A 27,970-nucleotide genomic window follows, 5' to 3' on the forward strand; every position below is an offset into this window, starting at 1 on the left:
CGAAGGAGACCATGCAAACTCCACACAGAGGATGACCCGGGATGACTCCCAAGGTTGGACTACCCTGGGGCTTGAACCCGGGACCTTCTTGTTGTGAGGCGACCGTGCTCACCACAGTGCCACCGTGCCATCTGTTTATACATTCCTCTTGTAATACCTTCTAAATTAACACAGTATGGGCGTTCCTCCATCTCATCTGCTTTTCACTTCCTGCCCGCCATCTGAATTTCACACATCGTTGAAATCACGTCACTGCAAACTACTTATAGGCAGAAAGGTCGATTAGCTTCAAGTGTGATGCTTTGTGGTCCTTTATTTCCTTGCCTGCTAAATGTAGATATTCATTTCCTACTCTTGGATATTGTATTTCATGGGCTTTGTGTGAACAAACAAAGAAGTCTGCGCAAACTTGGTTGGCTAAGAAACAATTTTTTGACTTCTAGCTTCAAGGTTTTCCTCCTCCTGCTCACATTTTTTCTCTTGACATCGATTCATTGTGATTCCCTGCTTTCCTTGCTTTACCATGTCCTGGCCTTTTAAGCATAACACGTATTTTCATTATCAGTAATTTATTATGCATTTCAGCATTTACCCATCACTCCCTCGCTGTTCATCTCAGTCTCTCTCTGTCTCATTTTCAGCACTTCTTCTCAGTGTTTCTCTCTCACCGTCTTACCAATTTCCCATCTGCTGTCGTTCACCTGAAAAACATTCATTTTGCCTTCCCCCAATCCCGCTCCTTAACCCCTTCCTTTCATTTTTTCCCCTCTCACGTTTGCCTCATCACCCCTTCTCCTTCCTTTCACCTTTAGTGACAGTGGCTCAGGAGGTAGAGCAGTTTGTCTGGTAACAGGAGGGTTGCCGGTTTGATCTTCGCCTCCTCTTTGCAAAAGTGTCAAGGTGTCCTTGAGCAAGACACCTAACCCCTAACTGTGTTACGTTGCATGGTTGACACCGCCATGAGTGTGTGTGTGTGTGTGTGTGCGCACAGGTGAATGTGAAGCATTCATTGATTTTGCAGTGCTTTGAGTGGCTGTTGCAGCTAGGAAAGCTTTACATAAAAAGCAGTCCATTTACCTCCGTCCATCTCACTATTAGGACACGTTTTCCTCATCCTGCACCTCTGCGTCTCGCTGTCGGATGGGCAGAAAGAAGCCGATTTCTCTTCAGGCGTCGTCACAGACGGCCTTATCCCCCGGGTCCTGGTCTGCTTGCCCCACCTGAAGCCACAGCTGACGCCGTTACGGAGACAGGCGCTCCAGTCGCTCCACTCGCCCACTGCAGCTTGAAGACAGTCCTCTGTGGTGGGAGTAAAGTAAAGGAGGAGAGAAGGAGAGGATAGAGTTAACAAATGGAAGGAGAACTCTTCAAATTCATGTATTTGTAAAAGCTCAGATCATATTGAATCATGGCCCGTCCTTCTCAAAAAGCAAATATAAGCCATGCATTTTTTCCCTCTATCTCAAAATGCAAAGTTTTTGTACATGTATGTTTAGGAAGTACAAAATCATAGGCCTAAAATGATGTGTATCTCATAATCCTGACTTTTACATTTTTTTTAGGTGGGATATTGTCATACAGGGTCTACTATTGATTGGATCTCATGTTATTTAAATAAGCACAGTGAAAAGGATAGATAAAACAGACAATCCAAGGCTTACACTTCCTCCTCTTAACTGGTAAAGATGAATTTTAGGTGTCAGTTGTAATTCGTTTTTAATCCTCAGCCTGCTCACTGACGTTATCTCTACATTCAGCTGCAGCTCTGGATGTAGGAAATGAATGAACCTTGAGTTACATGTTACTCAACAATCTACTGGTTTGTGAGAATAGTCAGATGTGAAGCTTAACATGAAGTGTTGGCGATGCCTACACACACAGCAATGGCTGCGGTGGGGTGCGGGTGGAAAGCACAGTGGAAATTTGGAAGGCCAAACAACAGGAATCCATCATGAAACTCCACTACGTAGCTCACTTACCTCAAGAGGAAGGATTACGCTTGGAAAGATATGAAGAGAGACTATAACACACCTGTGAAAAAACCATTTTCCTGAATCACATACATCATGATAGCTTGGCAGAAGAGATACAGTAGAAAATAGATCACAATGGCTGTGGGACCAAAAGAAAGGTAGTGCTGTTTAATGTAAGATATCGCTCGTCAGGAAAGGGCTGGTATTGATCAACAGCCTCACACTGCCAAAAGAAAAGTAAAATGTAAAGTGTGTAGTGTAAATGTGTTTTTTGTCCATGAAATGATCAGTTTTCTTGTTGCAGCATTTATTTTTCAGGTTTTATGTTTATTTCTTGAAGGGCTTCATATGTGAACAAAATGGCACAATTATCAACACGACTTTCTTTTTTACAATCCCACCCTACAGCCATTTAAAAAGCTTTGAGGAGTTGCAATACAACATATAATTGGTTATATGCTTAATGAGCCAGTGCGGTGTGCTATGAGTCAATGCATTGGACTGTAAGAGAAGAAGAAAGTCATCTGTTATCAAAAGTGTACCGCCACAGAACCACTAAGTCTTACTGCTCTCAGATAAAAGGAAAAGGTTCGCTAAAGAGGTCTGGTGCTGATTAAATCTCTCACATTAGCTCCACACATGTAGCCATTGCAGAAGTCTTTTTTTATATAATGATAATAATAATAATAATAATAGTAATCTGCTTCTTTCAGCTTGTTCCCTGTTTCTCAGGGGTCGCCACGGCAGATTTTATAGTTTCCATCGGTACCCTGTGAGGGCACAGCACCAATGGCAGTCATTGCTAACCCAGGCCTTGACTGATCTGCGATGGTCTTGTCAATCCGCCTGATGATTTGACAAAATTTTATATCGGATGCCCTTCCTGACACAACCCCTAATCCTATGGATGGGGGCACAGATAAAGCGCTGGATGCCATTCCAGTATTCATGGACTTGCACCCATGCCTGCCACTAATAATAATTTTATTATCAATAATAATAATAATGATGATAATATATTTTGACAGACATTTGAGTGAGCAATCTGGATACTTTCATGTCACTCCACATTAAATTGTCATCACATCTCACAAAATCGTCACAAATTCTGATTGGCTGTTTCGTCTCCAGTTAGAGCGCTGTCACTAGTGGAACTATCCCACAATTATTGTGAAAAAATTACAACTGACTAGAGTGAAGTTGTTCGACTGCAACTGGATTAAAACACTAGAACGACCGGGATTTCGCTCGTACCTAAAACGACCATGGGCGGTCAAATTGGCGACCGTTTTTTAAACTCTACATTCTGTCAAGATAAACACCCAATTGAGATATTAATGCACTACATGTGTTAGTGTGTCTGTTAGGAAACGACTGACCCCCAAAATTAACATTTTAACAACTATAATACAATTTTTAAACAATTTAAAATGGCCGCTGTCCAACGCCTATAAATACTGCAGCGCCTCAGTGGTAGTCATGGTGCGTCTGTAACCAGACATGTTGGAAATAATCAGAAATCAAGTTTAGGCTATTTCTTTGCACTGGGGTACATTTTTTTCCAGGGCAGAGCAGGGAACTTCGCGAAGGAAATAACGTGACCAACACACGGCGTAAATAGTGACATGACACGCACGATCACACGCAAATTACATGGGGTTATTTTGACCGGTCATGGTCGTTTCATGTAGATCTTATCATAACTTTTTTTGTGCAATTGATCGAAAACTAATTTTAATGCAAATATATGTAATTTTAGGAGCATTCAGGGAGCGGCAGGTCTGTATCGTTTCTTTTTTATTTTTTTTCCTTCTTCTTCTTCACAAAGTTAGTAAACTTTGAAAATCCAAAATGGCCATATGACCGTCCTTGGTCATTCTAGTGTAAAACACATTTTCGGTCAGCCAGTCAGAATTTATCTTCTCCAATTCTCTGATTGGTTGATTCTGTGGCACATTTGTAACGCTGTGCCAGGTTGAGCGAGTATGCAGACAAAGCTGAACGCGCAGAGTGGAGAGGTTTAGCGTAAGAGAAAGAGAATGTTAGCTAGTGCTGCCAATGTATGAGTAGCTATGAGTATATGAGTAAAAATGAGTGAGAGGGCTTATTGTGGCACATTAATATGGATAATAGTAAACATGCATGTACATTTATTGAGCACAGAATAGATTTTTGTTTACTCAAATGAAATTATTTTTTGCTTGCAAATAATTTTTTCTTCAAAATGTAATCTATCCCATCCATTATCCGAACCGCTTATCCTGCTCTCAGGGTCGCGGGGATGCTGGAGCCTATCCCAGCAGTCATTGGGCGGCAGGCGGGGAGACACCATGGACAGGCCGCCAGGCTGTCACACACGCACACACACACACACACACACACACACACACACACACACACACACACACACACACACACACACACACACATTTTTCTGTGCTCCTAATCTCCTATTGCTTACTCAGGAATGAGGCACAAATATAATGCCATAAATATGAACAAAGCATCCTTGATAAGCAAAAACGTGGAACAGTGATGCCGAATATATCATGCACACCCAGTCATCTTTCTCTCCTTGATAAAGAGTATGAGATGAGATTTAACCACAAATTAGCATTCTAGTTAATTATAGTTTATCACAGATATGGGATGCACGCTTGTAGTAAAAGCCCTCTACAGAGTGAGAAACTGTCCTTTACGTATATATAATGAGTGAACCCAGCAGCCATCATTATAGTTTCAGACTTGAACCGAGGAACATTCCCTGTATCAGTATTTCACTCACCGAGGCAGTCTGTCTGATGTGTGAAGGTTCCCTCTGGACAGCGGGTCACACATTTGCCCATGTATAGATGGAAACCAGCTTTACACTTGGTGCAGAAGTCTCGACTGAAGCAGTGCTCGCAGTCCAAAGACCGACACTCTAAAAGAAGATGTACAGAATCAGCATCATTTACAATTATTCACATTCACCTGCACTGAGTTGACCGCGTTAGGACCCAGTGATTTTTCTATGAAACAGACTGACCATGTCAATTTGAGGTTAAACTATGATTATTAATTTTTTTTTGTTAACTCAAGGTTCAGCAGGGAGACGTTGGTTAAAGAGTGTCCACAAGACAAGAGAGGATTTTTAAGCCTTGAGACAACTGAGTGGTAATTTGTTAGTCACAAAGTTTTGATGCCCATTTTATAGGTTTTTGATTAAAATTTGTTTACCATTTTCCATACTGTTTTTCCATCATTCTTTAGTCTGACTATACATCTGTTTAGCGGGGAGAACACAAACCCATAATGAAGATTGGCTGGCAATATTTTCCAGCTATAATGCAATTTGAAATTTGCCATTGGCTGGGCTTCCAGACACATATTTGTTTTGGTACAAATGTAGGGTGTTTAAAATTAAGTTAGAGCACTAAATTGAAAAAGTAAATGTTAGGGGCCCATTGTGGTTACATGGCTAATGTACATTTGGCTAAAGTTGTACGGTTGGCCAAGATTGCGGAGTTGATGTTTGGGTATACTGCCAACTGTATTTCTTTGTTTCTGTCTTCTTTGATGAACATTATCTGACAATAAAAGAACAATACCAACTGATTACCGAAAGACAGAGTCATCTTTTCAGAGGATTAGTTTTCTAATGTAATTGTACATTTAGAAAGTCAATTTGAAGTACTTACGTGAACCCAACTGGTGGAAATGCACCCAATCAGGATTTTGTTTAGAACAACATTTCAATTATTTACTTGGAATTTACTCGGTGTGCTGGAAAATTAACTATTGCAAGCTGTCATCCGGCCAATTCATTTTTTTTCTCTTTGTCTCACCAAAAGGAAGATTGAAATGCACACTATATGGCCAAAGGTATGTGGACACCCCCCTCGAATGAAGGGATTTGGCCATTTCAGCCAAAATTATTGCAGGTAGATGCATAAAGTCAAGCATACAGCCATGCAGTCAGTCTCCACAGACAAACACTGGCAGCAGAACGGGTCATACTGAAGACCCAGTAGTGGGCTGTCAGGGCCACCAGAGCCTTCTCTGCTGGCCCTGTCAAAATCAAAATCCGTTTCTCATGGTTAAATTGAAGAGTGCCTAAAATTTGTCTGAATTCGATTGCTTGTTTTCTCGTGGGGCTGGGTAGGGATTTCATGTCATCTAAATGCATCACAGCTCCTTCCACCAGCACTAGTGAGTGGTAGCTATTGCTAGCCATTCGTTGAAGCCCGAAGCTGCAAACAGATTACAATTTTACGTGACGTATCAGCCAATCAAATTTTGATGTGTAGTGACAGAATGCCCCAGGGGCCCTGCGATTTATCGGTGCCGGCCCTTGGTTTCATCATCAACTTTGAGCTTGAGCCTTTGTTGGGTTGTGAGCGAACTAAGCGCAATGGCCACCGCATTCCCAGCTATTGACGATCTTGTTGCCGATCTACTTCATGTTTTTTTTATCACACATTCTCCCAAAATGGACTAAATTGCTGGATGAATTTTGTGAAAGAAGGCTGCAACGAGTCTCTCAAGTGAGGTGAAACTTTAACTCCAGATTAGTGTGCACATTTTTCTTATTGAATTGAAGGTGGAGCACTGATGATATTGTGGCTATACTTTATTGAATTTGTTGATGTTGCGTGAGTGACTGGTGAACACTATATCAACTGTGGAAACTTGTTTGGCATCTGCGCCAGGCGGTATAGCCTGATGGGGATTATGCATTTGGTCGCCTGTATGCGGCTGATCTCACAAACAAATGGACTGACCAAGTTATTTTATTTTATTATTTTTTTTGTGCACAGTTATAACTGTATGACCAGGAACCTCTCGTGGTTGCGGTGATTAAAAACCTTCGGATAACGTTTGTTCTCACTATCGCTGCTCCCCCTCTCCATTCACTCTCTACCTCGCTCGACCAATGCTGCGCTCTATTGCCGCACGCATGCGCACAGTTGATTTAGATCGGGCAGCAGCAAGTACCCATTATGTATTCGGTTATGTGTTGAAAGTAAACGAGACGTTGATCGTATTTGGCAAATCAGCAAACAATACACTGCTGATCTCAGCCCAGGAGAACCGGAGGAACGCTGGATGAATGAAAAATAGTTCTCTATTCACCTCGCCTCCTCTTCTTTTAGCTTGTTCCTTGTTTCTCAGGGGTCACCACAGCGGAGTTTAGTTTCCATCAGTACTCTGTGAGGGCACAGCACCAATGGTGGCCGTTGTTAACCCGGGCCTCAGAAGAGCCTGTATGGAGCCTCGACTGATCCGGTATGGTCTTGTCAATTCGCATAATGATTTGGCAAAACGTTACGTTGGATGCCCTTCCTGACACAACCACTAACTCTATGGACGAGGGCACAGGTAAAAAGCGCTGGATGCCATCCCAGTATTCATGGATTTGCGCCCATGCCTGTCGCTCCTATTCACCTCGCCGCCATGTTTGTTAAACTGACATCATGAGAGGCATTAGACGCGGAAGTGCCATAGACTCCAATGATAAAACTCCACTATATAAATACAATTTCAAGAGTAGGATTAATCACAGTCACAGCTGGAAACCACCTCAGTAGGTACAATAAAAAATTTCTCATGGCTGAGCTGTTTTCTTACTATTGCTTTATTGCTTCAGAATGAATGAAAGTCATTTACCTACATTCATTTTGTATAATGAAAACCACGATGGCCAAACACATATGAAGGCTTTTTTAATAAGGGCCCCTTCTACCGGTAGGCAAAAAAAGGGGTGGCTTGTCTCCAAGTCTGAGCACCGGAGAAGAGGAGATACACCTGGTGGAGATCAGCACTCTACTGAGTTCACTCTTCTTGTTGTTTTTGTGCCATGTGGTGTGCATGTGCAATTTGGTTGCTGAGTGACATAAAGGAAGATCTGTTGGTGATGCTGCAGTAGCTGCTATAGTGTACAGTGGTATGTGTTGTGGTTGTTGAAGATCAGCTGTCTTTTGATCCAGTAGTGCATATAGTGCATGATAGTGTATTTTGTATGTGGCTGTGTTGGCTGTATCGGCACCAATGTGAGAAAAGTGTGTGTGTGTGTGTGTGTGGGGGGTTGCAGTTTGTTATTGAAGGCCCTGACTGAAACCCCACGGTACGCTTCTGTGAAGACCTCAATGACTTTCAACATGGCACTGTCATAGGATGCCACCTTTCCAACAAGTCAGTTGGTCAAGTTTCTGCCCTGCTATATCTCCCCCTGTCAACTGTAAGTCGGCTATTGTGAAGTGGAAATGTCTCGCAGCAACAACAGCTCAGCTGTGAAACGATAGGTCCCATAAGACCACAGAACGAGACTGTTGAATACCGAAGAGCATAAAAATTGTCTGTCCTCGGTCAACACTCACTACCAAGATCCAAACTGTCTCTGGAAACATCAGCACAAGAACTGTTCATTGGGAGCTTCATGAAATGGGTTTCCATGGCCAAGCAACCACACACAAGCCTAAGATCACCATGTGCAATACCAAGCATCGGCTGGAGTGGTATGAAGCACACCACAATTGGACTTTGGAGCAGTGGAAACACATTCTCTGGAGTGATGAATCATGCTTCACTATCTGGCAGTCTGTTGGCTCAATCTGGGTTTGGCGGATGCCAGGAGAACACTACCTGCCTGAATGCATAGTACCAACTGTAAAGTTTGGTGGAGGAGGAATAATGATTTGTAGTGTTTTTCATGGTTTGGGCAAGGACCCTTACTCCCAGTGAAGGGAAATCTTTATGCTACCACATACAATTACATTCTGGAGAATTGTGTGCTTCAAACTTTGTGGCAACAGTTTGGGGAAGGCATTTTCCTGTTTCGGCATGACAATGTCCCCATGCAAAAAGTGGGGTCCATAAAGACATAATTTGCCGAATGTGATGTGGAAGAACTTGAATGGCCTGCACAGAGCCTTGACCTCAACCCCATCTAACATCTTTGGGATGAGATGGAACACCAACTGTGAGCCAGGTCTTCACCAACATCAGTGCCCGACCTCACTAACATTATTGTGGCTGAATGGGAGTAGTTCCAAAATCCAAAAAATGTTCTAAAATCTAGTTAGGTGATGGACCAATGGGAGATTTAATGTATTTAGATGATCCCTATCAAGGGAGGACCATATTTTTTGTTAACTTCTACAGTTTTCAACAAATAAAAAAAAAGTTGCCACTCATACTTCTTGCACATTCTTTTTTTTAACAGTAACTTTGTCCAAGTTACTTTTTCCAGCAAAGAGAGTGGGCAACTATGTTAGGGTCCGATATGCATGACACATTTGTAGTTATCATCCAATAGCATGCTTAGAAAAGTGCCAGATTAAGTTAAGTGCCGGATTAAGTTCGTTTGTAGCGAAGCATCTCTGATGTTTATTTCACCTGTAGTTATCATCCAATGGCATGCTTAGAAAAGTGCCAGATTAAGTTAAATGCATCAATCACAGTTATTACCAAATCAATGAGTGAGTTTTGTTAGCTTTTCATATAATATATCTGATATCACAAATTTGAGGTCAAATCATTTTGTCAAAATGATGAGCATAACATCACGAGAACGAGCCACCTACTAGGCTACTCTTTACCCATCCGCATTTCCTAGCAAATGTCACATCTATAAAAGAAATGGAGTGCTGTATGTATGTAGTTGATAAAAATGGACCCATCATTCCCTTCACAGACACAGAATGGGGGGGGGGGGGGACTATTAATTCAGTGTTTCTATGGAAAGATCTTGAAACTAAAGAGACTTGTAGCTGAATAGGCAATACAAAGATTCAATTTGGAAACCCAGGAACCTGCTGCTATACCAGCTAACACTGGCTATCACAAGAACTAACATCACAAAGATCAAATTAGCCCATAAGAGAAGAGAGAAGGTAGTTTTAATTAAAACAGACTGTAAAAGAAGGTTGGTATCAAACATGCAATTAATAGGAGTGTGAATGTGGATCCTGAACTTCAAATTTGAATCTTGAACTTTGAATCTGTAGAGGAAACAAAGAATGGAGATTAGGTGCAAGCCACAATGATATTTCACACATTACATTTTTGAGAACCAAGTTCATTGTGTTTAACTCACTGTGAGGCCGCAAGCTTTCTATTCCATTCTCAGATTAGCAATAGAAAACCCCAGCTGTACTCTTGCACCCTTGTCCAGTGAAAGAGCTCAATTTGAAGGATAGAGAAGGTGATCTATTTGATAAATCACATCACTGCATTCTTACCCACCTGATTCTGTCACAGGAGAGAGGCATGTGCACACCTAGCTGCAGTGGACACTGTTGAGATGAAGAGAAAAACAAAATAATTAAGCCCCATACTCATTCACATTACTTCTTAATTCCAAAGTCTGATTAAGTGCTCAGTAACATTAAAACTACATCCATTGAAAACAGCCAGGGAAAAGACCCAGGCACTTGGCTCCATTTCATCTCAGATGATTTACTCAGTTGACACACACAAAAGTAAAATCACAACATTTTTTCACACCTGCTACTTTTCCCCATAGGTGGTGGGACAGAATAGGTGATCTGTGGGACCTATTGGAGAAAAACATGCATGCATTACTACTCTTTATTTCTGACACACAAATACAAACCCAAATTTTAAAAGATTAGTATAATAAATAAACTTGATGATCTGTGATTTAAATAATAGTATTAACAGAAGATTACAGAAGTAATAATGGTGATAGTATAACTGCTGCCACAATGTCCTCTGTGACAACTGATTTGACACAACACCTCCCCATGATACCATCAGTAGTTCTGGGGAGGGTCCCCAGAACTGCATCTCCAAACTGCAAACTGCATCTCCATCTACACTGCATCTCCAAACTTAAAGCTCCCAACTCCAAACTGCATCTGCATCTGCACTGCATCTCCAAACTTAAAGCTTCAACTCCAAACTGCATCTGCATCTGCACTGCATCTCCAAACTTAAAGCTCCAACTCCAAACTGCATCTGCACTGCATCTCCAAACTTAAAGCTCCAACTCCAAACTGCATCTCCATCTGCACTGCATCTCCAAACTTAAAGCTCCAACTCCAAACTGCATCTCCACTGCATCTCCAAACTTAAAGCTCCCAACTCCAAACTGCATCTGCACTGCATCTCCAAACTTAAAGCTCCCAACTCCAAACTGCATCTGCACTGCATCGCCAAACTTAAAGCTATAGGGGATGGGTCTTGACATATAGTAACTGTAGTGTCACTAATCTGATTTAATCAGTTATTGATGATGTAGGGTACCGTGTGTCGCCACAAGGAGGCACTACATACGGCTTGCTGTTGGAGAGGCTATGTACTGGCAGGGAGAGACTTAAACTCTCAGCTCTCCTGTTCGCATTTCTGCTAGCCAGCGTGAAGGTTGAGAGTGAGGCGTGACAGGTACATAACACTACACCAACACACTAGACACTTCACAATAACCCGCTAGACGATGGGTGATAGGGTTATAGACCACTAATAGGGGTGCAACAATTAATCGACATAGTCGACAAAAATTGATGACAAAATTAGTTGCCAACGAATTTAACTGTCAACAATTCGTCGGTTACGTCATCGCGCATGTATTGCGCGCTGTGGAACTGAACTAAACATCGTTTCACTGGAGCTGGTGATGGAAGTAGCTAAGGAGTGAGGCATCTCACTTCCTTCCCTTGCAGATGACACCACACTTTTCTTAAAAAAAAATGCTTCCCAGATCCCCTTGGCCCTTAAATCAGTTGAGCTCTTCACTAAAGCATCAGGTTTAACTCTAAATATAAGAAAATGTGAACTTCTGGCTATACATGAGCATCATTTTAGGTGTTTATTTGGTGTCCCTGTTAAAGTTGAGGTTAAATATTTAGGCATTAACTTAAGCAAAAATCATGAATCAAGAGAAGAGACGACTATTCAGAATAATAATGCAAAATGTAAAGCTATATTAAACAGCTGATTACAGAGGGACATTACTCTGTTTGGGAGGACTCTACTCACCAAGAAGTCTTTCTAGATTTACTTATCTTGCTTACTCACTGGCTATCTCATCAAGAATGATTAAACTCATAAACCAAACTAATTTCAATTTTATTTGGAAAAACAAGTGTCGTTATATCAGAAAAAGTGACCTCTTGAAAAGTTATGAAAATGGGGGGTTGAATGCCATTGATTTTGACTTTATGAATGGTATGATTAAACTGAAGTGGCTACAAGCCTTTGTCATAGATGAGATTGTGATTTGGCATGCCATACCTAATGCAATCTTTAAAAAGTTGGGAGGGATAGCTTTTCTTTTGAACTGTGATTTTGAACTGTCCAAGTTACCATTGCGTTTATCCGCCTTTCATAAACAAGTTTTACAATATTGGAACTGTTGTTTAAACACAACTTTACCCCCCATGAGGTTCCAATTTGGAATAATAGATGTATCCTGTTGAAGAAAAAAAATCTTTGTTTTTGGAAGAGTGGTGGAAGAAGGGTATGTGGTCCATTACACACATCATAGATGACAGAGGCAATTTGAATTATAATGAGTTGTGTTTGAAATATAGCTTATCCTCCTCTGAAAAGGTGTATGACATGGTAATAGGTGTGATCCCTATACAACTCAAGATGATGGTCTCACAATGTCTTATTTACTCTTCTGTCAGCCCCACACTTTGTCCCTTAATGATTGACAACTTAAAATTTGACGATAGAACCTGCAATAATTACTTTATCAGAAACTCACTGTTGAAGATATGTTATCCTGACCCTTTAAGAAGGAATTATATCTTAGGCATATACTCAAATTTGCATGCCCATAAAATTAGAATAAAATACATTTCATTCCCTATCCCCCCAAAGCCAAAGAGGTTCACTTCAAGATAATTAATGAGATTTACCCCTCCAGTTAATTTATTAGATTAAAATGTAATGTACACTGTAATTCTTGTCAATTTTGCAAGACAGACATAGGAACAGCTTATAATTTTTGGTATAATTTAAATGTATGGGTAAAATCTAGTATTGATGCTCTACCTCAATTTCTACTAGAACATGTCAAATTTGGAATGTTTATAGAAGATATAAATATAGAATTCTTATTGAATAATGTAATTATTTTGGCAAAATATTTTATACACAAATGTAAATATTACAAAATGCAACCCTGTTTAGCAGCCTTTAAAAACGAATTAGTAACATTTTCCAAATCTCTAAAATGTATAAAAAACAGAAATGCCCACCTTTCATTTCAGAGCATAAAGACCCACATTTTCCAATAAAATTAATACTTACCCTCACACGTAGAGTGGTGCTGCTACCATGTTCTAACGTTTTCCATTGTGTCCATCAGCTGACGCTTCAGTTCCTCATAGGCCAAACAGCTGTGCTCAATGTAGCTAAATCTGATAGGTTAATGACACCCCTCTGTCAGTATCTTAGCGCGCCATTGGTTCGAATGATATTGTAGGCCGCAGCGTTTGCCTGCAAATTTAATGAGCTTTAGAATATGATTTTGGAAAAATGCGCGAGAATTTCGAGTGGCAACAAACAGAATTCGATTAAGAATAAAATTATCTTCATCACTTTAGAAATTCCGGGTCCTCCCTCATTGGAATCATTGTTGTTGTTTTTTTACAGAAAGTTAAATCAGTTCATCTGGACACAATCTTTATTGAGAGAGAAACATTTCATCACTCATCTAAGTCAGTGTTTCTCAACCGGGGGTCCGCGGACCCCTAGTGGTCCGTGGTGTAAGTGCAAGGGGTCCGTGAAAATAAAATATCTTTAAAAAAAAGATCCTATGACATTTATAGAAATAGGATTATTTTACTCAAATGTGACTGAGACCTTCATCTACCTAAACTATAAAGGGTAACAGGACTTTTTTCTCTAATTACATCTGTTTCACAAGTGTAATTTATTGTATTTTAATAAGAGATGTCGCTCCCGTTTGCATTGTTAAAAGTTACTGCATAAAAATTCTGTTGTTACATATATCTGAAAGTTACTGAATACATATTCTGTTTTGTTACATATATCTGAAAGTTACTGCATAAGAATTCTGTTTTGTTAACTATATCTAAGTTACAACTGAAAGCTCTTATTTTTGCCCCAAAGAGTGAATAAATGCTATAATGCAATTTAAAATGCAGTTTCTACTGTTTCTACAAATTGCAACCCCCCTCCCCCAAGATCAGGTGGAGGGGTCCTCAGGGTAGGTCAAAAATACACAGGGGGTCCAGGACCCCAAAAAGGTTGAGAACCACTGATCTAAGTGACCTCTTCAGTCTCCACTGACTGCAGGTATCCCACCCTTATAAACAATACAGTGGCATAACGACCAAAAACAACCATCGGTTTCATATGCAAATTGTCTTGACCATTAACTAGAGTTAAAATGTGTACTATTCACAGAATTGTGGAATAGCAATCACAGCATTGTAAGATGGTGACAGGCGTACTCTCACTATTGCTATGTGTACTAGTCACAGAGAATTGTGGAATAGCAATCACAGCATTGTAAGATGGTGACAGGCGTAATCTTATCCCCCCCCCCCCTCCCGGTTCAGGTAGGGTTGTCCCCTGTTCACATAGATGACTTAGATGAGTGATGAAATGTTTCTCTCAATAAACATTGTGTCAAATAAACTGATTCAGCTTTCTGTGTTTTCCTTATCTGGATTATTGAGCATGCGTAAAGACAGAACATTATGTTTTAAAAACTAAAGCAGATAGGTGGCCTCGACCCACTGACTAATTGGAAAGCCTTTGCAGGAGAGTGGAGGCTGTTATAGCTGCGAACTCCATATTAATGCCCCTGGTTTTGGAATGAGAGGTTCAACAAGCACATATGGGTGTGATGTTCAGGTGTCCACATACTTTTGGCCATGTAGTAAGTAAGTCAGTAAGTAAGTAAAGTTTTATTTGTATAGCACTTTTAAAAACACACAGTTCGAAAGTGCTTTACACTCAGTCCAGAAAATTACGGGTAAATAAATTGAATGAATAAGTAAACCATGGCACAGGGTTTATTTATTCATTCAATTTATTTGCTCGTAAATAAATTGAATGAATGAACAGACCAAGCTAAAAACGAACAAAAACAGAAGGCAGGGATGGGGATCTATGAAAAGGCTTGCCAAAAAAGATGGTTTTTAGAAGCCGCTTAAAACAGTCTAGAACAAATCTAATGAACTGGGGAAGATTATTCTAGAGTCTTGTAGTGGATCTGACTATTTGATGTGTTTGCTTGCCTCGGTCCTGAGATCCCTAAGACAAATTTCTAGTAATCTGGTTGATGTGACAGTCAGACAGACTGACAGGAGGATGGCTGGATGGATGGATGGATATTGCTCAAACACAAATACACACTATATGAGTAATATGAGTAATACAGTGAAAAGCAGTACAGCGCTAGATGTGATAAATGCTTGATGGCATAGCACGCAAACACACACACACACACACACACACACACACACAAACATCATTTTATAGACATACTCATGCAGCGATTGACATCCTTCCCCCTCTGTCCGTAGTGTCCAGCAGGGCAGACATGGAGACATGTGCCATGGTGAGACATCCCATTTCTCTGCAGGAATAAGAAGAGTCGCTCAGGGCAACGCACACAGCCGTTGTCATGGGAACACTCCAGACAGTTCCGACACTCCTCCGTCATTTCTTTCTGAGCTAGAACAGAGAGAGGATAATCCAGCAGAGGAGAGAAGGAAAAGGAGAAGTATGAGTTGAGAAGATGAGATGAACAAGTGAAGAAGAGGAGAGTAGAAGACTGGAGCGATGGATAAATAAGGAGAAGAAAGGCGAAATGGTGCGAGATGAGGAGACAAAGTGAGGAAAAGAAAGGTAGAGGAGTGGAGAGGAAACTTAGAGCGAGTAGGAAATTGGAAGAAAGGTGAGGAATAGGAAGCAATTTAACATTAGATTAGAAATGTTCTGAAGCATTTAAAGGAAAGAAAAGATGGAGGAGAGAGGAAGAGTATGGGAGAGGAGACTGAGAATGCAATACATCACAAATGCTCAAGGTAGGCATGGTTTTCTACACACTTATCTACCATTTAGCCTCTTGAATTACAGAAATAGACAAACTGCAGTGCGTGTGTGTGTGTGAACAAGGTCTATACCTTTTAATCCAAGGTTCCTCTGTGTTCATATTTCATATTTTGTCAGTCGTGTATATAAAGGTATATCATCCCCCCCCCGCCCCTTTTCTCCCCAGTTGTTCCTGGCCAATTACCCTGCTCTTCACATCTGGCTTTCCACCTACAGACAACTGTGTCTGTGGAGACGCCCGACCAAGCCGGAGGTAACACAGGGATTTGAACCGCCGACCCCCGTGTTGGTAGAAAGGTATATCATTTTGATGCCATCAATGATATTGTAAGAGGACGTGCCATTTTGTCTTCATGGAGGATATAAGCATTAGCTTACTTAGAGAGCAAAGGGTCTGTGTGCAGGGACAAACACTGAGGCCCATGTTTGCGTCCTCATTAAAAACAGCGGCAAACTGATATGATACTGTGTTTCAATATGATAGCGCTCATTTCGAGCATTTTGAAAAAACAAGATCAAACAAATATCTAGAGCCCGTCTCAGTAAATGTCATGCATTTCCTTCCTGTTTTGTACAAATATCTGATCCTGAGCCATTACAATAGACTGTCCTTTGTGTTTGTTAGACTCCACATCGCGATGATCTGATTTTTATACATATTGTGATGTTTATGAAACTGACAGCAATGCCCTGTATATGTGCTGTACATTAGCGCAGGAACGGGGGGTTTGCTGGGAGGCTGTAGCTCCCCCTAGTGGTGGATGCACCCCCATTGTGGCAGATGACATACCTTTATTTTAAACAGCGGGCTAGGGCTGCGTGGACTGTACATTTTTAATAATAAAGTGAGTAAACACTCCATTCCAAATCTGCTACACATGCACATTACAGACAAAACAATGACGTCATACTGTAGCAACCGGGATGGCGGTCGCTCTGATTGTCGGTGGTTCTACGCTGGGAAAGTACAATGGCTGATGGGACTGTTAATGTTAGATTTAAAATTGGGTTTTAATGATGTGGTGTTCATGTTGTGGTTATTCTTGTGTTGTTGTTTTGGGGGTTCGACTCAGACTAAGTAGGAGACCGCTTACTGACTAACTGACTGTAGGACCGTGACTGGGACTGATGTTGCCACTTGGCGCATGGGGGGGGGGGGACTCGTTACGTTGTTGTCAGTTCTGTTCCGTTCTATAAAAGAGCACTCCCGGGGTCGTGCGGTGTATGAGGCACATGAGTTGTGATTAAAAAGACATCTCTTCCTCTCGACTCATTCTTCCACTCCTGCCCGCCACAATACTTTTCGTTTTGATTGGCAGCCCCCCTACTTAAAGCATCTTCCCGCGTGCCTGGTGCTGTATGTCAGTATGTTCCAGCGTCATAGTGTATGTTGCCTATACCTCTGCACACATGCCAATGGGATAAACAGGGCCCTGTTTAGTTTTAGAAAAGTAAGCCAGTCACTGTACATGTCCTTGATATGCTACCTTGAAAAAAATAATATACTTAGCACAAAAAGTAAGGAAATGTGTGTTTGCTAGATTATTTCTTTGTTGTAACAATGCTTCTTGGCAATACATCTTATACCGCTGGGAAGCCTGTTTATTTCCCTTTTAAATGGTGCCACATTTGTAAGGAACATGAATTTGTGGGATGAGCAGCAGAGCTGAGTATGTGGGTTGCGCCCATGAAAAATTTGCCAAATCTTCTCTGCCAATTCCAAACAGCTTATTTTGCTGTTGCTATTGACTCTTGTTTTGAGCTTCTGGTACCCCAGGTGCTGACAATCAGGTGCCTGATATAAGATTTATTGCCAAGAAGAATTGTTACAACAAATAAATAATCTACCAAACACAAATTTCCTTACTTTTTGTGCCAAGTTTAGATTAATTTTAGTTGATTAAAAAAGGGGGTTCAGATTCTGTGAAGATCTGTCAAGCAAGCTGACGTCAGATTTTGCCGTTTTATGGCCGTTGATTTCAGTGTCGCTAGAAAGTGTGTTTTTATAAGATAGTGGCAAGCTGTGATGTCTGTTCCCAGGTCTTCAGAGGAGATTTCGAAGACGATGTTGGAATGCTTTCAATCCGATAAGGATCAGCAAGGATAATGGAAGGAGCGAGATGGACAGATAGATGGAATGAGTGTAAGAGGGATGGAAGTACACATGGAATGAAATAAGGGAGGAGCGACGGGCGGTGGATGTGCATGAGTGCAGAGGATCACCATTTCTGCTTTGAACACAATATCGTGTGGTCGACTGTGGTATGTCTTGTTGACTTGGCAGGTTTATGTATGTATCTATGGCTGTGTGTGTGTGTGTGTGTGTGTGTGTGTGTGTGTGTGTGTGTTTGTGTGTGTGTGTGTGTGTGTGTGTGTGTGTGTGTGTGCATGTGCTTTTGAAAAAAACACTCGAGGGATGGACTGAAACACACAATAGTTTCTCCTGTCTAACCTTTTAAATTTTACCAAGCAGTATCTAAACATTACTTCCTGGATTAGAGTGACTAAATCAGATTAAGACGGAAAAAGTTTAGGGAATATTATTCAGATTGTTTTGTATTTTTTTTGGGGGGGGGTCCGTTTTTCTCCCCAATTAATTGCACTTGGCCAAGTACCCCAGTCCTACCCACATCCGGCTTCCAACCCGCAGACACGGCCAATTGTGTCTGTAGGGACGCCCGACCAAGCTGAAGATAACACAGGGATTCGAACCGGTGATCCCTGTGTTGGTAGGCAACAGAATGGACCGCTACACCACCCGGATGTCCTACTTTTCAAATTGTTGCTACTTTTTGAATAAAGCAAACTTATTCACTGTTGGTCAATCAGTGACATAAAGACCAATCCATGGATACCTAATTGATAAATTGAAAATGGAGTTAAGGCAATTTAGTGATTAAATTAGATTAGATTGTTTTTATTAGCCACACAACCAAGGCCAGTGAAATTTGTTTTCGGTGCATGTTAAACTCTGCAGCATAATACATACTACATGGACAACAGCAGACACTCCGCATATTATCACGAACAATACAGCTACACAGTAACAGAAACAAACCTATTACGCACAATTAGCGGAATGATAGCATGCATACCAGCGGTGTGTGAGGAGGGGAAAATAGGGAGGAGTTCAGAGTCCTGATAGCTAGGGGGAAAAAACTGTGAAGTGTTTAGTGTTAGTGGACAGTGACCAGTAGCGCCTCCCAGAGGGAAGGAGCTGGTAGAGGTGATGAGCAGGATGTGAGGGGTCGGAGATACCGCATTACCTACATGCAGTGATTAAAGTGGGCCGGAGCTACCCGGATCCCGACACCGGCACTTCCCCTCTTCCCCCAAGTCGACCGGAGCTGAGATGTGACACTCTGTAGACAGGAGTAATTTCAACCTTTTTGTCACAGTAAAATTTAAAACAAAAAACATGATGCAGCCAATTCACAAGCATTACAAAATAAATCGCAAATAAAGTCGTTCTTCTATTTTTATACTACTTTACTTTTTCTAAAAGTTTGAATGATATCGCGTCCTCACGTGACCCGCACCTGCCTGCTGTCTGGCTTCACCAGACTTGACATCAAAGGAGACTGGCTTCACACTCACGGGTCAGGGTCAGTTCACCACACCAGGCAGACAAGACTCGAGAGAGCGTCAACCTGCTACCTGCGCTATTATCTTGGATTGGGGGGCATAAAGAGTGAGTATCTTCAGTGTATTTCCAATAGTATTTCCAATAGTTTTGTCTAGCTCTGCTGTGGTTTTCATTCAAGCAACTAACGTTAGCGAACGTAACTAACTAGCTATCTTCCACCCGGTAACGTTGCTAGCTAGTAGCTGACGTTGCTGGCTAGTTGTGGCACTTTCAACTAATACAAAAGACTGATTAAAATGCATTTCAATTTTTAAATTGAACATTCAGCCAATGATTTATTGAGCATGTAGTGGGTGTGTGTGTGTGCATGTGCTCGTAGGGTTAATTTCCTGATTTCAGAGATCCCCCACTTACCAAATCCCACTTTAACCCCTGCCTACATGTTATGTTAATCAGACATGAATAGTGTGTGAATTATTGTTTGTTTTTGCCCCAGAGCGACAACCATTCTAGGTGTATCTCTCTCTACCTGCTGTGATGGGGTCTGAATTGGATTTGGTGGGAGTTGAGAATTTATTAATTTGGGGTTACCAGTTTATGATATGGCCACGGCAAGAAAATCAGATTTCATAGACAACTACTTTCACCCACTTGTTTTCATTCTCATTACGCTGTCATGCTCATGACATGATTAATCTTGAGCAATTAGCTGATATTTTGCTGCTAATTGTGATGAGCAAATTCTAATCGCTTGCTGGAGGCCCACTATGGGCTCCGAATTTCACTGATTCTATTGTAATGAGACATCGACTTAAGAAGAACGGACAGATAGACAGATTGATGGTGTTATGTTTTATGTTTTATCCCGGACAGAAATTGTGCTCATTATATTGAACAAACTGAGATGTCCCTGTAAGGAGTTGATGTTGGTAATGGGGGCTGTATCTAACTTCATAGCACACAGCCGTGATGACACACCCTGCAGATTTGGGATAAATCGACACCTCGTGGTCAATTGTAAAACTGATCTCGGTGATTTACACATGTTTACTGAATCCCCTGCTCTTCTACAGCTATTTGATTGTAATAGCTTTACTTGAAGTTTTTAGACCCAGAGAGAAGCATAATTTTGGTTTGCTGTATTGGCCAGAGTGTAATTAAGTGTGTCAGGATGAAGTTTAATTGTGAGGCTGAGATAATAAATATTTATTGACATTTCCTTCATCGGGGATTATTTGGGGAAAAGTTCTCATATGTTTGGAAGAAGCAACACAGAGAGAACCACAATGGCCTAATGAGCGTCACAGATTGAAACCGTACAGCAGCCAAAGTGCCTTAGGGCCAGGCTCTGAACCCCTTCCTTCCTTGCTCCCTATAAGCTACTCTGAATAACAGCTTTAGCAAAACAATCAAAATACTAATGTACCAAGAAGGGGTGTCACCATATACATGTATTGACAATAACTGTGATATTTACAAAATGAAATATTGATATCATGTTCATAATACACATATGATAATAGCATGTAAATAATCTAGCACCTCTCCCATTTCATTCCGTTCTCACTGTGTCTCCCTCCCCAACACCCACCCCCCATACACACACACACACGCACACCTGATATGACACAATAACTAGCTAGCTAGCTAGCTAGCTACTACCACAGTGTGTGGCTACTACTGCCGCGCAAAATCATGTCATGAAAAATGGAAAGAGGAAAAAGTTATGTAAGGACATGGTCAGTGGACATTAAATTACAGTATATCAGTGGTTAGTTGTCAGCCTGTGGTCTCACACACAAACTCTCCGTCCCCTGCTCCCCACAAGCGATTTTGTTTCAGTTGACATTGTATTGATCGCAGATGTTAGGCCTTGTGGATCTTCTTTTTTTTCTTCTTTTTTTCTTTTTTTTTTTTTATCAGTTCATCTGGTTGCCTTTTCACTATCCATTAATCGTAATTGTTCTTTTTGTATGCTTTTTGTACAGGTATGGCTACAGACACTCTTTCCACATCCCTACACTTCTGAGGGTAATTCATTTGCCAAAAAGTTGACAAAGTGTACAAAAAATCAACGTTAAAGATGAATTTGACTGACAGCATTTTTTTTTGTTTCAAATTTTCTACAGATATTGTGATGATACCGTTATTGTGAATTCTTTTGGCCACGATAATCATGTAGTGAAAATCGGATATCGTGAGAGCCCTAGTACCAAGTGATGAGAACAGAACACCTAATTTTTTGCTTCCAAAACACTGTGTCCTAACTGTCAAAAAAATAAACTCAAGAAATGTGCATTGAAGGATTGTTGAATGTATTATTGACAGAGAAAAAAATGGACTGTGCTGAATGTTTTGAGATATTTGGCTTTAATCGGTCAAATGCTAGCAATTTTTTAGCTGGGCATGTAAGCACCTTTGAATGTTTAACATATTAAGCAAAATTGAAAACATTCAGAGAACAATTTACTTTTTATAAGAGCCTCTTAAGCTTTCAAATTTGTGAGCCCAGATGAGAAATTTAACGTTACAGTATTGGAACGCAGTCTGGTCAAAAATATACCAAGGCTGCCATATGGGGAGGAGGAGGGCCCACATCTGATTCTGGACTCTATACCACAGCTTGTGAACCTTGTGCTGTTAACACTTAACATGGATGTGCAGCCACACCAGCCTTTAAGCATATGCAGCATATTCAAGAAGGAAAATATGAAAATAAGTGAAAATAAGGAAACATTAATAGAATGAAACAGGGAACACATTGCATCTTCAGAATAACCCAGGGAACCTTTTGGCGTCGTCCGAGCCCTCGCTGATCCTGACCCACTACTTGAAAAACATTTCTCGACACATATGATGTCGGTCTGCAGGCTTAAGGGAATTCTGGGGGAGTGGCAGTTTTAGGTAGCATTAAACAGTGACCTTTGACCTTGTGTGGGATTGCACTAGTTTTTTAACGAGCACCAGGTGTAACATACACCATTGGGGTTTGGGGGAAACATGCCAGCATCAAAAGGAAAAGTCCACCCTAAAACAGATTTCACACATGGCAGAAGGTAAGAAATTGACTTGAAACAAAGAAAGGACTTCAGGATCAGGTCCTCAGTCAGCAAAGTCTTACTGGCAGCAGCAGAAGTATCAATGCAATGTCAGTGCAGGGAGAGGTTTTCAGTGGTTACAATTAATAAATGAAATGTAAATTGCGCAAGTTGTGCAACTCAGTTTCACAGCATAATGATGATTTATAATATAATTTTGCATTTGTCTAAATAAATTTCCATGTATAGCTAAAGGACGCTGTAGACACACTGCCACTTGTTTCTTGTGCCAGTTGACTTATTTCAAGAATTTTCCTTATTACTACTAGCAGCAGATCTAGACATGGAAATATTACAACCAAATCTATTTTTTCCCCAAAGACAAGATTTAAATATCGTTAGTTACAATTCATTTTTTTTGCAGGGTCAGAATTATAATGTGAGTACTGTTTTGAGGTGTGTTTGGGTTTTTTTTTCTTCCTTTTAACATGCAGCAGTTGTTATTTCTGAAGTCAGAGCCAAAACTCCCATATGCACCTTGATATGATCATTACTAAGAAAAACGTGCTAGCCAGGTGATGTGTTATAATAACACAACCCCAAACCCTGCATGTGAGCATGTTGTATGTGATGATGGCGGCTGTGTTAAAGATGCTCTTTCGGGGTTTGCTGATGTGTGCACTGGATGGTTTGAATACATGAATGGTGTTTATTAGTTCCGCAATTTACAGTGGCAAGTACATTTTCACAGGTACGTTTTAGGAACTGAACTGATGCCCTCATCGATGCAACTCACAATGAGTAAAAGATTACAGCCCACTTAAAATCCTGCCATTTTACTTTAGGGGAGACAGACTGTTAGATTTATGTTGTGGGGAAAAACAAGCAGAAATCTGCTTAGAGGAACCTGCATAAATTTTACTAAAGTTTTCACTTTAGCCACTAAGCACCACACTTTTATCCTAAAATTGCTTACAGTAAGTACAAGAGATGAGCTTATGATCCTTACATCGCATCTTGTGTGTTGATTGCTACATGGTGCTGGATCACCATCATCGCAACCGATCAGTAGGGATGTGCAAAGGTCACGTCAATGGTTTAAACATGTTTCCTGAATTAATGTATACATTTTCATGGTAGCCATTTGATCAACGGAGTCAACAGGGAGTTCTTGGTTTGAGTTTCTAGACCTTTTTCTCCGGCGACTCATGAATTTCCCGTAAATGGTGAATATGAGGCTGAAAAGAAATTGCCGGCTTTATTTTGTCTCTACCCTGACCTCGGCTATATACCGTTCTTAGACTGTAATTCAGAATAAATCCGATTTTAGTCCTCTCTCCGCGCTCTAATTGCTCTCATCTGTGAAACAGGTGCTCACAGTTACTAACCTACAGTGACCAAACACAGTCTTTAGATGAACACAAATCATGCTAACAGACAAAATAATCGGTTCAACCTCAGTCAGTTTCACCCACTCCTAACATCTTGCTTAAAGCATTTCAGCTCAGTGTGTGTGTGTGTGTGTGTGTGTGTGTGTGTGTGTATATAACACCTATAACAGCTTGGTAAACCAAGTCCAGATGGGGGAACGAGTGAGATGAGATTGGGGAAATAAATGCAGGGGAAAGGAAGTGAGATGAGAAGAGGAGGGTAAATCTCAACAGAGCAATTAATCTAGTTCTAAGTCCTCACTTGTTTTTTCTCCTTAGCTAAAAGGAGAATGAGGATAAGAGTTCTGTTAATAGGTTAGGAAAACTTTACTTACTTCTAAAGCACTTTCCCCTGCTGGAATTTCCCAGAAATGAGCAATGGTACCTTGAAAGGCGGCAGATCTCTTAAACGAGTATGAAGGTAGCATCATGTGCTCCCAAAAAAAAAAAACGCACGAAAGAAGATTTAACCTTAACCCAAACCCTTATATTTCAAAAAGTGACATGACCTCCCCACATTGACACCTTTTCGCTTTTTTTAAGGAAAAAACATCTTTAAGTCAGACATATAGTTAAAGGACTTGGCATGCAGTGAGGACACAAAGCGTGAGAGGAGGAAGTATGGAGATAAAAGGAGGGATGAGGAGCTGGGGGGGGGGGGAAGCCACGAAAGTTAACATGAATCTCCCTCGTATAAAGTGATGAATTCTGACAGCAGGTCGGCCTCCCTCACCCAAAACCAGCATTTGACCCTCAAAGTCAGAAAGTGGTGTCCCGCTTCCAGCTGTCACAGCTCATTAGCTTGGATTGCCTCCATCCGGGACCCCGTGGTAATTCTATATCGTTTTGCAAAGGGCAAATCTAATTCCACATCAAATGCCATAATCCAAGGAGCTGGTAGTGTTTTGATTGAGGTTTGTTACGTTATTTGACATTCGCCTTCCGTTTCACCCCGGAGTGCTAATTATCCATTTCAGAACAATTGCAAAAGGCTAATGTTGATCGGTTCGTCTGATTGTGTTTCAGCAACCCAGATCGACCCAAAAGCCAGAGCTGGTTGGGTTGAGTGGGTCTCAAGGTGAATTACGCTGTTTGCTTTTGTGCCAGAAATCAGTAAAAGTAGTCATCGGGTTCCTTTTAAAAGCTGAATAGTTTATTTTAATTTACAGTCTTCATATTGTAATGCCAGCACTGCAGTTTTAAGGATCAGTATAACGTCAGTTAATATAATGCCAAAGTGAAATGATTGGTTTTGATGTTACATCAGTTCTCACTTTCTCGGCACCGTTTGGAGAGTTGGAACTTTTTTATTGTACCAATAATAAAGGTGTTTTAGGATGTTTCATATTGTCCCTTGGTAAATCTTAGTCTGATATGCGTATTCTTGATATGCATAATTTATATACATATATATATGTGTGTGCGTGTCACTCCCTGTTATGTTGAGAAGAGACTCAGCGGTACTTGATTGCACCACAAAACATCAGTAATTGTGATTAATCAAACTCTCACCTTGGGTTTGTTTACAGAAGCAGGCTGAAATGTTGGAAAACCCAATTGAGTCATTAGGAGGAGTTCTCAGGGAAATCTCAGCAGCCAGTGAGTGTGTGAGGGCTAGCCCACACTCAGCTGACGGACTGTGGATGGGACTTTTGGGGTTTTTTTTTTGGAGGGGTGATTTTTAGTGAAGTCTAAATCTGGATCGAAGATGGATTTTCATGTGCTGTGGGATGTCTGCCCGAGAAAAGCTGAATAGACGGTGACATTAAACGCAGGCGCCGAGATTTAGCAAATCTGCGAAGCTGAAGGCATGGTGGGAAAATATGTGATGTGGATTTGAAAATGACTCACAAGTCAATGGGCTGTTTTGAAGTCAGAGTAGAAATGTAAAGGAAGATAACGTTTGGAAACACAGGGGTTGAATGGACGCATTTTAAAGTAATGCATATTGTTCTTCGCGAAGTGTTTTGTCTGCAGTTTTCCTCGACACTGTTTGGAAAAATGTCTTAGAATCTTTTGTGTTACAACATCGGTTCCCAATATGTTGCTGCGTCATTGCCACCAAGGCCAAGTCCTTGCATGTTTGTTTGTCTTGGTCGTTCAAGTGCGTCCGATTGCAAAGTTCGAGTTGTTGGAAATACAACGGCACAACATGGCTTTGTAGAGTTTTGTGCTGCTTGACTTTGTAACGGCGAGAGCAAGATACAGGGGGAGAGATAAGAGGGAAAGTCACGCGTCCGATGATTTCTCAGCATCCGGTTGTTTCTAGCTCACTCGTTCTGTACTGCGCTGTCAAATAATGACAAGGTGAACTGCTGTCGTGACTGATCCGGTAAACTTTGTGAGGTTTACAGTCTCTAAAAGCCCAGACTAAAAAGGTGAGTCTATTTTGCCCTCGCAGCCATGTCTCGACGTCTGGGCAATTTTACATTTAAGAAGTTTTGGTGGTGAATTTTTTTTTTTTTTGTACCTTTAGCCAATTTTACCAACGTGTGATACTGCAGTGTTTATTGTCTTTGTAATACTTTGTGCAGGTCTAGCTTGCATCGATTTAGCCAAGTTATATTTAGAAATTAATCATCAGTTTCCATATTTTAGATGTTTGGGTTCCTTATTCATCTGTGACGCCAAGTGCTTCCTACAAAAGCACGTCATATTTCACATTTGGTGTGATTAAATATATTCATATTTTACAAGACAGTGAATCTTGGTGTAATCTGTCATTTTCTACTTGCTGCACAATATATTTTGAACAATGTGCATAATACATACCTAATAAAGTATATCTTATAAGACAATATAAGCCTCGTTTATCGTTTATGTAAGTGATATTGCAAAACAACTGCGATTTTCAGACATTTTTGCACAGTCACTTTTGACCCTGAAGTGCATCATTAGAAACTGATGAACAATTTACAAAAAAAAAAAGGTCAAGAAAAAGTCGGGAGTGAAGCTTTTTACTGTAAACTCACCACTTCGTCTCTGAGGGACGCCGGCACCCATCCTGATTACATCACACATCAAGGTTATCAAAATGGCAAAAAGTGGTAAATGCATCTGGGCAGCTAGCTGGCGCCCACGTCAGCGCTGGGCCGCGGGCATCAGCAAGGACCCCGGCGCTGGCAGTTCGAAAGTCCTAGATCCACAGTCAAAGGTCAGAAGGAGAAGAAGAAGAAAGAGCGAGGTGACGAGGTGAGAGACTGAGAAGGAGGAGGAGGAGGAGCAGAGGTGAGGGGTGAAGAACTGAGTGAGGGCTCAGCGGCTGAAGATCTAAGGTGAACAGAAAAGAGAGCCTCTCCTGCCTCCTCCTTCTTAACGTGGACGATATGGGGCGACGATAAGGAGGTAGTAAACAACAGTATGAGAGCGAGCAGAGGAAAATGAAAGGGAGGAGAGGAGGACGGAGGAGGAGAGCATGGAGAGCTTCATCTACCTCCCCAGACTGGCAGCTCCGAGGGGAAACTCACTGTTTAACTACCACTGTCAAATTTGCGAGAAACGAGCTCCACTTATCCCGTAGCCATCTTTAACCCTTTATGAGGTGTGCTCTAAAGGCCTAAGTGGTTCCACATTGGCTCCACATTTCAGCCTGTAGCTCCAGCCCACTCCCCCTCTTCTTCTTTTTTTTTGTTGTACTTTTTTCAATCCCTGCTTTTTATTATCCCCGTGTTTATCTGTTTGTTCAGTTTGTTTTGTGTAAAGCACCTAGTGACAGAAGTTCTGAGTTTAAAACGCTAAAATGTCAAACTTGACATGACCTGTTTAAAGGAGGAAAAACATCTAGTTTAGTTAGGTAAATGAGATTAATGAATTTTTTTGGGGGGGGGGTTGCAGGTTTGTTAGTAAATGTATAGTATTTATCAAAGTAATAAACTGATTTAAACTGTATAGATACGGCCA

The 27,970-nt window shown here is 41.0% G+C and overlaps 1 protein-coding gene across 3 annotated transcripts in view; it reads right to left on the reverse strand.

Annotated features, from left to right (window-relative positions):
• rspo4 (R-spondin 4) overlaps positions 1-27,498 on the reverse strand; it is a 69,889-nt gene extending 42,391 nt beyond the window's left edge. For 2 of the 3 annotated variants that reach the window (XM_056274224.1, XM_056274225.1), the window contains exons 1-4: positions 27,043-27,498; positions 15,447-15,635; positions 4,759-4,896; positions 1,078-1,299 (exon numbers count right to left, since the gene is read on the reverse strand). In XM_056274224.1, the coding sequence (XP_056130199.1) occupies positions 1,078-1,299; positions 4,759-4,896; positions 15,447-15,635; positions 27,043-27,127 (634 nt within the window). In that variant the 5' untranslated portion in view covers positions 27,128-27,498. Of the gene's footprint in view, positions 1-1,077; positions 1,300-4,758; positions 4,897-15,446; positions 15,636-19,286; positions 19,360-27,042 lie in introns of those variants that run through there. The other variant, XM_056274226.1, reaches the window with a different exon arrangement.
• Positions 27,499-27,970: the final 472 nt, after the last annotated feature.

Source organism: Lampris incognitus, chromosome 2 (assembly GCF_029633865.1).
Source record: "Lampris incognitus isolate fLamInc1 chromosome 2, fLamInc1.hap2, whole genome shotgun sequence".
Classification (NCBI taxonomy): domain Eukaryota; kingdom Metazoa; phylum Chordata; class Actinopteri; order Lampriformes; family Lampridae; genus Lampris; species Lampris incognitus.